The sequence below is a fragment of the Gekko japonicus genome, unplaced genomic scaffold (assembly GCF_001447785.1).
Source record: "Gekko japonicus isolate JY-2015 unplaced genomic scaffold, Gekko_japonicus_V1.1 scaffold51, whole genome shotgun sequence".
NCBI classification, from domain to species: Eukaryota; Metazoa; Chordata; class Lepidosauria; order Squamata; family Gekkonidae; genus Gekko; species Gekko japonicus.
Window position 1 is genome coordinate 1,236,953 of NW_015172004.1, and position 11,519 is coordinate 1,248,471.

General features: G+C 43.7%; 1 protein-coding gene across 1 annotated transcript in view; it reads right to left on the bottom strand.

Moving 5' to 3' along the window:
* Nucleotides 1-2,175: 2,175 nt before the first annotated feature.
* The window catches only part of ZNF385B (zinc finger protein 385B), a 270,256-nt gene continuing 260,912 nt past the window's right edge, over nucleotides 2,176-11,519 (bottom strand). The window contains exons 6-8 of the mRNA XM_015420146.1: nucleotides 8,745-8,923; nucleotides 6,812-6,913; nucleotides 2,176-2,672 (exon numbers count right to left, since the gene is read on the bottom strand). Coding sequence (XP_015275632.1) covers nucleotides 2,460-2,672; nucleotides 6,812-6,913; nucleotides 8,745-8,923 — 494 coding nt within the window. The 3' untranslated portion in view covers nucleotides 2,176-2,459. The remainder of the gene's footprint in view (nucleotides 2,673-6,811; nucleotides 6,914-8,744; nucleotides 8,924-11,519) is intronic.

Consider the following 11,519-nt stretch of genomic DNA (forward strand, 5'->3'; position numbering starts at 1 on the left):
TTGTTTGGAGTTCCCTTCCAAGCTACTTAAAAGACCTAACGATCCCTCATTATAGAAGAGCATTTATTCTTGCTCGGTTAAGCTCTTTTTCCTCAGCCACACTGGAGGGCAAATTCGCAGGTCATAGCATATTCAGACCGAGTTTGTAAATGTGCATCTGGTCAGCTTGAGTCCTTAGAATGTATTTGACTGAAGTATGAAATCTAGTCTGCTTTGAGAGGAAGGTATTTTTCCTCTCTCTTAATAGGTTATGTAAATTTATTATCTCCCAAAAAAATATCATTCAGTTTTTCCTTGTAGATGAGGATCGGAAAACTACCTTAGCAGTTGCTAAATATTTAGCTGCAGTGATTGCCTGTAAGAGGGGTGGATCTTGTGCTGTTCAAGACTTTTGAGTCAAAAGAACAGTAAGATAAGTAAGAAAGATCAGGAACATTGAAAGAACTGTGCTCCTGACTGTGAGCTGGACCCTGTGTGTGTGTGTGTGTGGGTCCTGCTGGAGTCCTGCTGATTGAGTGCCCTGCAGAGGAAGGGCCCTTCATCCCATTTCTCCTCTACATCTGTTTACCTGGTACGCTTGAATGTCATGTATGGGTCTATCATTCCAACTACAGTAACTTAATACTTTTTCTTTGGCGTTTGATCCATCAGTTTGACCTCCTAATCTTCAGTCTATTATACCACCGAGATCTCCCATTCTGTTTCTTCCCTCTTTCCTTCCCCATCTTAAAAAAAAGCCCTACGCATTTACCTGTACCAAAAGGACAAAAGCAATTTCTGTATTATTCCCAGGAACTGTACTTGATGCAGTATAACAACAAAGAAACAATTTCAAATAGTCCGTATCTTATTCAGTGAAGTATTGGACTAACATACATTTCCTTCCCCGCCTCCTTTTGTTATCTTTCATTTACTTCCTGTTGACTGTCATATTTATCATACATTTTTTAAAAAGAAGTTAACACTGGCAAGAAACTCTCCCCCAAAGCTTACAATTCCATTGGTGCCCTTTCGCTCACAAACAAACATTTTGATATTTTTTCCATGTTATTTTATTAAAAAGTCATGCCTTTAAAAATACACATATATATTATACTTTACAGATTGTTTTTGGAAATTACCCTTGTTTCCCCTTGATGTCACACATTGGGTTAGATCCCGTGGATTTGCTCTGCTATGGAAGGCACTTTCCTCCAGTGGAAGGAGTCTTCTTCTGATGCAAGACACTTGGAACAATGTCAGGGGAAGGTTCCCTCTGCTAGAGTAAAGTGCCTTTGCAAACAGTGTGGATCCAAAGGATCGAACCCACTGTGTTGGTCAGCACCCAGGTCCCCTTGACAAAACAAAGTAGGAGGAGCCAGGGGACGGGCCAAAACAATAATATATTAGTCAACAGAAGAGACAATTATGTTTTATAAATATCTTTTTTAAATCTTCTGTACATTATTGCATTAGGGAGCCACAATTGAATGTGGCATTTTTATATAGGAAAGAAGTTTAAAAATGGAAAAAATATATTTTAATATATATATATATATTTATATATGTATATTTATGAATAAATACACAGGCCCATCATCTCAGTAAACAATGAGCACAATCTGAGATAAACATATAAATGATGGAGCTGTCTTCCGAAACGGTGGGTCGGCGACACCAGTGAGAAGGGGAAGGGGGGGGGAAACAAAACGAAATAAGTTAAACGAAAATAACAAACGAATCGTAATCTCTACTATTTGATATATGGCTTTCTATTCTGAAATACTTCTAAATAAATGTTAAATTAAAAGACATATATGTTAACATTTCTTTTTTAAAAAAGCTTCAAGGCTGTTCTGCTTCCAAACATTTACACAGCAACTAAAACAGTTCAAATCAGACAAGAGATAAAAAATCTCGAGTACTACACAAGATACACTAGAGTACTGAGGCCTAAAACATTACACAACCCCTTATCAATGGGATCACGCAGGAAGCCAGAAGCTGCAATCCACCACTGAGATGTTACCAGTAATTTAAGTACTTGGATCCCCCCCAGGTTAGTGCCACACCAGAAATCTATCCAGCTGGTTTCCAGAGCCTGTGTACATCAACAAGCGGGAGGAAGACCCCAGTCTTCAAGTCAGTCAGGAAAATATTCCACATTCCTTGTTTACAATGCATGTCATGCGTCCATGTCAAAAAGCAGACGTGTGAACCCTTGACGTATTTTGTGCACAATTACATATTCCGTAAACTTTGATCTGAGTCGCTTAAAAAACAAAATCAAAACCCCAGCAACGAGCCTATATTGCCCAGTGCATCATACCCGTCAACAAAGACTTCCAGATCCTGTTTTCTGGGAAGCAAGCGAGCACGTTGGTTTCAAGATTCAGCAGCTTAAAAATATGGAATCCTTGTTTGCCTTCTACCTTGTTTCTCATCTGGATGGCCATAGTTGTGTGCTGCCCACTCAAATGTCAGTACGGTGTGAAAAGAATCGATGTTGGAGTAGCTCGGATGGGGCCGTGCCCTGCCCTTAGGAGAGCGGTGGGTATCGCTGGTGCCTGGAACAAAGCAGCAGAAGGACGAGGAGGAAGAGACAGAGTTGTCGATACTGCGGCAGCGAGAGGAGAGGAAAGGAACGCAGGTGCCAGGGGCTTAATGAGATCTTTCTGGAATGCAAGTTTCGCCTGTGCGGAAGGAGAAAAAACAACAGCATGGATATTTCCCCACTTTGTAGGGTTTTTCAAAACATCTTCTCCTGGATCAAAGGATGGGATCCTATGATTCGACCGTGGAAGGAAAGGGTTTTGATCCTGTCTTCCTCCCCAAAGCAGCCACATGACCCGTAAGACCATAATGCCAGGCATGCCCCATGACCCAGGAATAAACTTTCCCAGTGTCGTGAATAGCAGTGTGTGTGTGTGTGTGTGTGTGTGGGGAGCTGAAAAGATCAGGGATCTTTATGGAGACCTCACATGGTGCTTGCATTGGATCCAACCCCAAAGCTTTAGATCTTTTAAAAAATATTGTATCTGTACAGGAGGTATGAAAAAACACCACAGGGCTAAGACACCTCACTTACTACGGATCAAAGTGCAATTAGCTATTTTCCATTAAGCCTAATATTCTAGAGCAAGTCGATACGGTCACACATTGGGTGGATCAGACAAACCGGGCCACTGAAATGTAACCTCTCAGAAGAGTTTAAATGATGATTTTTCTAAAAGATAGTAAGCCTGGCATTATGGGTACAATTTTTTACAGAAATTTGTTCCCCAACTCCAATAAGGATACAGTTAGGATTGCCTGGAGATCTCTCAGACTTACAGTTGATCTCCAGACCATAGAGATCAGTTCCCCTGGAGAAAATGGCTGCTTTGGAGGGTGGACTCTATTGGTATTGTACCCTGCTGGGGTCCATCCCCTCCTCAAATTCTGTCCTGCCCAGGCTCTACCTCCAAATCTCCAGGAATTACCAACCTGGATTTGGCAACTCTAGGCAATTCTGAAGACCATTTCCTTCTTTCTATTTTTAATGACACAGGTGGTCTATGGCTAAAATTACAATATTATAGCCAGGGCTTTTTTTGTAGAAAAAGCCCAGCAGGAACTCATTAGCATAATAAGTCACACCCAACAGCAGAAACTCATTAGCATATTAGGTCACACCCCTGACAGCACAGCTCATTAGGCCATGTCCCCATGCCTTCCCTTGGCTTGCTGGGCACCCCGCAGCTGCAGGGAGCCTGGACAAGCTGGCCCTAGGACAGGCTGGGGAAGGCATGGGGAGGCATTTAAATGCCTCCCTGATCCTTCCAGGGGCGTTCCTGCCCCAAAAAAGCCCTGATTATCGCATGTTATCAACTGAGAAGAAAAGTACACTGAGCATCCTAGAATGGCTTGACTATACTTATGAAGCAAAACTGACCCCAAACTGATAAAAGTTAACTACAATACAAACACAAATACTGTCAACCCTTGTGTACCACAATACCTTTCTAGGTAATGACCCGTTTGAAATAGCCCCTTCTTTAAGCATTAGTGATCACACTAGTGTTCACATTGGGCAGAAATACTCAGTTACTCATGAAATAAATTTCAACCCCCAAGTGCAATACAGAAAAAAGACCTGTCATACAGCCAATTACGTTCAACATTTAATGAAGAGAATCCAAAATGGCAGGCAGCCATTCCATTCTGTGGCCACACTGGAATGAAACTGATTGATGTGACACTTCAGATAAAACCAGTGAGTTCCTCCTTAAAGATACCTCATTTGAATTAACTCAGTCACACACACTGGTCATAATTGTCTGCACACTTATCTCATTCCCTTGTTGTCCCCCTGTAACGCAGCTGTAAAAGCCAACTACCTTTATAATTAACATTTTTCAGATTACAGCCACCACAATTATGCGCCAGCCAGTATGTAACTGCCAGGAAAACCAGAGCTACAAATTCCTATTGTTGGCCGCAGGTAATCTGTTTTCACTGATGTGACATTTTGAGAAAGATATTCCAAAGTACTCCTGCATCTTACAAGCAAAGAGGGAAAATCGTCCTGTGTGTTTCTAAAATGGACACACTGGATTGGGTCCAGCTAGGTTCTTCCCTCAATCTCACCTAGTTTCCCTCCTAGCTTCAGCCCCTGTTGTACATGCCCCATAGCTTCTGCAGTTCCCATAATCCCCAACATAACCTTTTTGGTGGTCAAAGGGGACCGTCTCCTTTGCTTCTCACCAAAAAGAAAAGCTAGTTGGAGCCAACCCATTGATTGACCGCAGATACCAATTACGAGACTTAACCGGATTCTGCACTAAAGTACGCACCTTTAGCTTTCCCACCGTGAAACCAATATGTTAATAAAGCCTGAAGCATTTTAATTTCACTCTTTATAATTATACAGGGACATTAGTTTTGTGTTTGTTTGGAAAGGTAATTTAGGGAGTGGATACGTTAAAATTAAAATATTTGGCTCTTAGGTATATTTGACAGGCAGCAACATAAGTGACATCCAGTTCCATTAAAAATAGTTTTGCCACTGACTTCAATGGGAAGCCTATTTTTGCAGAGTGCACACACACACATTCAAAGACAGGCTCACTGAAAGCCTTCCAAAATGATACCCTGGGATTGCATCTGAACAAGGAAAACTGAATTCCAACCAGGACTCAAAGTAAAATACCTTTAAGCAACCAGAAACTTCCTATAGCATAGCAGAGAGCCAGTTTGGTATAGTGGTTAGGAGCATGGACTCTAATCTGAGAGAACCGGGTTTGATTCCCCACTCCTCCACATGCAGCTGCTGGTGTGACCTTGGGTCAGTTACAAGTCTTGTCAGAGCTGTTCGTGAAAGAGCAGTTCTCGAAAGAGCTCTCTCAGCCCCACCTACTTCACAGGGTGTCTGTTGTGGGGAGGGGAAGGGAAAGGAGACTGTAAGCCGTTCTGAGACTCCGAGTGAAGGGTGGGGTATGAACCCAATCTCTTCCTCTTATCCTCTTCAGAAAACATTCTGCTTATTGCTGGAGTGGGTATTGGGAAGCAAGGGTGTAGACTTTCAAATTTCCCGGGGGGGGCTGGGGCTGGGCCAGAGGCATTGCTTTGCTAGGAGCAAGGGTGGCTCCCGGGGGAGGCTGAGCACCTTCCTGAAAATTTCGGCGGGGGCTGAAGCCCCTCCGCCCCCACGAAGATTACGCCTATGTTGGGAAGCTAAAAACTGATCAAAATCAGGAGAGTGGAGGCAGCACTACACTTTAATTCTCTCAGAGTCATTCTTTGAACATCTGCACTGGTGATCACCAGAACCTAATGGTTTTGTAAAGGGCGGGAATATATTATACGCTGTAACATCTGCTGTCCTGACCTGGATGATCCAAGCTAGTTTGATCATCTCAGATCTTTAGCTTGATCTTGTCGCATCCCAGCAGCTAAAGCAGGGTTGGACTGAGTTAGTACTTGGATGGGAGACCACCAGGGAAGTCCAGGGTGGCTATGCAGAGGCAGGCAATGGCAAATCTCTTCTTGTTCATCTCTTGTCTTGAAAATCCTGTGGGGTTGCCGTAAGTCGGCTGCAACTCACTCAGTGGCCTGAAAGCTGCAGTGGTTTAGAGATGATTTTACACCCCTTTGCCCCAGCCAGATTGCTCTCCTCTGGGCAAACTCTCTTGCTTGAGCTACTGTGCCTCATGCTGAGAGAATGAGAAGGCACAGGGGAAAGCCCTTCCCTTAACACCAGGTACATGAGGGTTGGTTAAGATTCAGCAGTGGTAGGGAGAGACAACCCTACATGCTCAGAGGTACTCTGGTTATTTAAAAGGTCACAGTTACATATTTAATACTAATAGTTACATCTTGCATTCTTGTATGCGTGTGCTTGACGGGGCAATGGACAGGGCGTACAGTATTCATGTGGCTCTTTTGGCTGATGGTAAATGTAAACGAGGCTCTATGTCAGTGCCCCTCAACCTTTTTGAGTCTCTGGGCACCTTTAGAATTCCGACACAGCAGGGTGGGCACATCCATAAAATAGCTGCCGCAAAATGGCTGCTGCAGGAGGCGGAGCCAGCCACAAAATAGCTGCCACAGGTTGCCTTCTGTCATAGTGAAGATCCTTGTGCTGTGCTGGCAGCTGTTGCCAAGCCTTTTAAAAAAAAATCTGCCCAGCCAATCAAACCTCCAATTGTCAGTCAGAAGCCTTGCTGAACAAAAGCCCCCACCCACTTTCTAAAAACCACTCATGGGCAAAAGGAAATGTGTTGATGGGCACCCTGGTGCCCACCCTTGGTATATGTCCTCTGCAGAGTGAGTACCACTAAATAATACTTACTGCTAAAATACTCGGACTACGCTGAAGTTTGTTGTAAGGACTGTATTTCGGTTTCGTCGGCTTCCCCGCAACTCTGTCTTTGTGTCTTCTGCTGGAAATGTGCTGAAATTTAAAACAAGATTTTTGAGTTTAAAAAGACACGAACGGTGCCATTTATTGGAAGAGGATTCATCCCTTAGCCTTCTTTGTCGAAGGGTCGGTTTTTTCTTTGTGTAAGGTTCGATGACTCACAGCTGACCTTGCAAACAGGATCAAACTGAAAAGTAGGGCTTCAGTGTTTAATTAGGAAATTGATTAATTAATTAAAAGCAACATGGTGATCAACTAAAAAAGTGTCCTCAATTATTTGGGCAACGGATTAAAAATGTTTTAATTCAACTATTTATAAAATTGACGTATTGCAGGCCCTGACTTGGATAGTGCAGGATATCTTGGTGCTTGGGGAGCAACAGTGGGAGGGCTTCTGGAGTTCTGGCCCTGCTGGTGGACCGCCTGATAGCACCTGGTTTTTGGCCCCTGTGTGACACAGAGTGTTGGATCGGATGGGCCACTGGCCTGATCCAACAAGGCTTCTCTTATGTTCTTAGCCCAATCTTGTCAGATCGTGAAAGCTAAGCAGGGTTGGCCCTAGTTAGTATTTGGATGGGAGATCACCAAGAAAGTCCAGTGTCATGAAAGAGAGGCAGCTTCTGCCATGTGCACAAAGTGCACGGGGCACGATGACATCACCTGGAAGCAATGCTCTAGGTTTTGGGTGAAACTCTATGGTTTTGTGCAGAAATATACCATAGAGTTTTGCTCAAAACCTAGAACGTTGTGGCGCAATGACATCACTTCCGGGAAATGTCATCACGCTGTGTTGGGGGGGCATTTGCGGGTGGGGTTTCCCCCTAATGGCCAGTGGCAGGGAGGAGCCCACAAAAGCAGGGAACCCCCTGCCTGGACTGGGGGGCTGGCAACCCTAATGGCAAGCCAACTCTGAGCATCTCTTGCCACGAAAAGATGTGGGGTATGCTGAAAACACGAGGTCATAGTTACCATTTCTTCCATGAGCCAGTAACGGTATAATACCTGCATTACTATTTCAGACGTCAGAATTACTTGTGGGAACAACTCTGTGACGTAGAACTGGCATCAGCAAATTCTGTCTAAACATTTCCAAGACCTACAATTCAGGAATCTAGATCAAATAACAGATCTTCACATACAACAGGGAGTTCTGAGATAAGTATTGCAAAAAGAGCAGACGTGGCCTTTTCAACCCTTTGGGCTTGATGAGTTTCCCTTTGCCAAAAAACACCCAGTTAGCTTTATGAACTCAACATGAGACCTGAAACTGAAGACTTTCTGGCCAAGGAATCTGGGGCTGCTGTTCCTTCTGGAGGAATTCTGGGACAGCTATTCCTTCTGGAGGAATCTGACACACAGTTGCGAGATCACACTGCCCCTTTGAAGCTGCGGGCGCAGCCTGTCACTGTGTGATCAGACGCAACTGTGGGCGAGTCTCTCCCCCCCCATTTGTTTCCCTTGCGTATAAACGAGGAATCGCACCTCCGCACTGAGGGCCCCCTATGGAGTACGCGAACATGCACATACCGCGAAGGGGAGGGAAACACAGCACAGAATCGGGATGGCCTGATCAGATCATCCCAACAGCATGAGAGCGTGCTTGAGTGATCAGACGGGAAAGTCCGCTCGTGGCCCGCCTTATCTGGATAACACCGGACTTCCCCTGGTGTCTTTTAACTCCGCTTCCGTGGCGGAGCAGCACGGGTTGCCAACAACTGCGGGATGCTTCCCAGATTTTGCTGTCTGATCACTCCCTTTAGATCCATCAGGCATTTGCAGCTATGTCGGATCTAAAGGAGCATGTGATCACAGCCTGGCAATAGTTTTACTAAAGCAACAGTTTCTCCTATGTGCTTGCACATACCTGCTTAAGCTGGATTTCTGAATTGACATGGACATCACAAATCTCACAATGAAATGTCTTGTTCTGCAACCCTGAGCCCTTCATGCCATTTGGAGTCTTCAGCCTAGATCCAGGTCTAGGGTAAGACTTAATTGGACCGGCCCCATTCCGAGCTTCAACCATCGTCTTGTGCTTGGAACCTGATGAAGCAATTTGCAAAAGAATCAAAAGATCAAAAGAAACTATCTAAATATTATCTAAATATTATGAGCTATTTCCATGGTTTCCATCACTTTCTGGCTTTTCTGTCATAAGGAAATATGAACAAGTTTTAAGTGCATTCAAGGCTCATTCTAGTCTTTCATCAATGCCTTATTTCAAAAGTTCTTGGACATTTACTGCAGGAAGCTCTGTGAATGTCCAAATGCAGCTCTCACATTCCACCAGTTTGGAGTTCCTGGCACAGGACAAAAGCAATTTTAAAAAAATGTTACAAAATGCTAATCCAGGAAGGAGAGGTGTCGTCCCTAATTTATTCCTTCTTGATCTAAGAGCTATTTCTCTCCCTTTGTATTTAAACACAAAAGAGAAGGATAAGTATTAGAGAACCATGTTTCTCTGGCAGTACATATTAAACTATGAGAGATCACTTAACATTTAAGGCTGAAAATATAATTAATGTGTCGTGGGAAGCCAAAGGAAAGCCCAGATACCACTTCTGTTGTGAAGTGATAAGGATAAAGCTTACCGCACTAAAAAAGACTTGCACTTCCACAGCGTAGAGAGGTAAATAATGACATTCATCTGAGAAATGGAGAGAAAGGGTGAAACTATACTTTAAGAGCAAACACGGGGATCCCAACTAATGTGTATATGTGTGTGGAGGAGTGAATTTAGAAGGGAAAACCAGTGGAGTGGTAGGAAGAGTTAACTTTCCCTCACCTGCTGATTTTCCCTATCTCCATTTTCCCATTTTCCCCCAAAGTGAGGTTTAGTTTATGGTTGATTTTTCTTACGGTTAGTTTGTGAAACCAGGATTCAGCTTGCAGATGATCACTGGTAGATGCTCACTGGCAGAGCATCTGCTTGGCATGCAGAAGGTCCCAGGTTCAATTCCTGGCATCTTCCGTTTGAAACAGCCAGGCAGTAGGCGATGTGAAAGACCTCAGCCTGTGATCCAGGAGAGCCACTGCCAGTCTGAGTAGACAATATGGACCTTGATGGACCAAGAGTCTGGGAGGAGGAGGAGGAGGAGGAAGAGGAGGAGGAGGAGGAGGAGGAGGAGGAGGAGAGGAGATTGGATTTATACCCCGCCCTTCACTTGGAGTCTCAGAGCGGCTTACAAACTCCTTTCCCTTCCCCTCCCCACACCCTGTGAGGTAGGTGGGGCTGAGAGAGCTCTGAGAGGAACTGCTCTTTCAAGAACAGCTCTGACAGAACTATGACTTGCCCAAGGTCATTCAGCAGCTGTGTGGAAGAGTGGGGAATCAAACCCGGTTCTCCCAGATTAGAGTCCGTGCACTTAACCACTACACCAAACTGGAGTTTGCTTCAGTATAAAGTAGTTCCATGCGTTCATTCAAATCTTGGTTTGCCTCAGCAAATGTTGGTCTTTGCTTTTTCTCCACCGTCATCCAGAGAAACAGCTGGTATTCCAGCCTGCACTGTGGTGTGGGCAGTTCCAGAGTACAAGCCAGGATTAAACCAGGATTTCCAGGACCGTATGTTGTGTGAAACCACAATTAAGATAAACTGTGGTAAATGAACCAACTTCAAATGATGGTTGCAGATCCTGGTCTGAAATTAGTGGTGTGGCCTCTATTCATAGCAATTACACTAACCGTGGTTTATTTAGGAAAAACATGGTTTCGTTTGAAGTTGATTAACTGAGGCTGAGAACTGAAAACAGGTCCCGGGGGAAAAGATTCAAGGACAGCGGAGAGAATGGGCAGGCACCAAAGGGCTACCCTTCCCCTTTTATCCACCAAGTCTCCTAAGCAGTTCCCTCAGTGATCCCCACATTACTGGTGAGCAGCAAACGTGTTTGGGAAATATGCCCCCTGTGAAAGTAATGGGTACTTCTGACCTAATAGTATTTATCTTAAAGAAGCTTTGTTTATCTAGTCTAACAAATCAATACTCTTTTGACTCTTGCAAGCACACTTTGACCATTTCTACAGTACAGTCATACTCCCCCCAGTTTTTTATTGAAAAGATGCTCAAACATACAATAAATTGTAACAATGTAAAAAAATAAAACTATAAAAAATTACAGTGGAGCAATCGTAAGGTTAATTTGTTCAAATCTACTATTAGAAAGAACGAAAAACCAACTACCAAAAGAGAGAAACGAGAGGAGGAGGAGAAAATGATTAAGCCAATATCTATTGGTTAATTAGCATAAGAAGACATCCATTACAGAAATGTTACCAAATAATTCTGAGTTCTGAGCTATAAAGGTTATAACAGGAAACCAAAAAGTGAAGTAATTGGAGGAGAGAGGATTTGAATCATATTGTGAAACTTAGTCTAGATTTTTTCCCATTGTTATGAAGTCCCAAAGGGTCCTATACTAGGGATGTGCAAAAAAAAAAAATTCAGTAAAATTCGGATTCGGGTTTATTGAACCCGAATTTTTTCGGGAAACCCGAAAAAACCCGAATATCTAATTCGGTAAAGCATAGATATCCGAAAATTTTCGGAAAACCCGAAAAAATTCGGGTCCATTATAACCAATGGGGCCATTGAAGTCAATGGCAAAAAACCTCTTGAAACTTTGCAGGGGGCTGGGGGGGA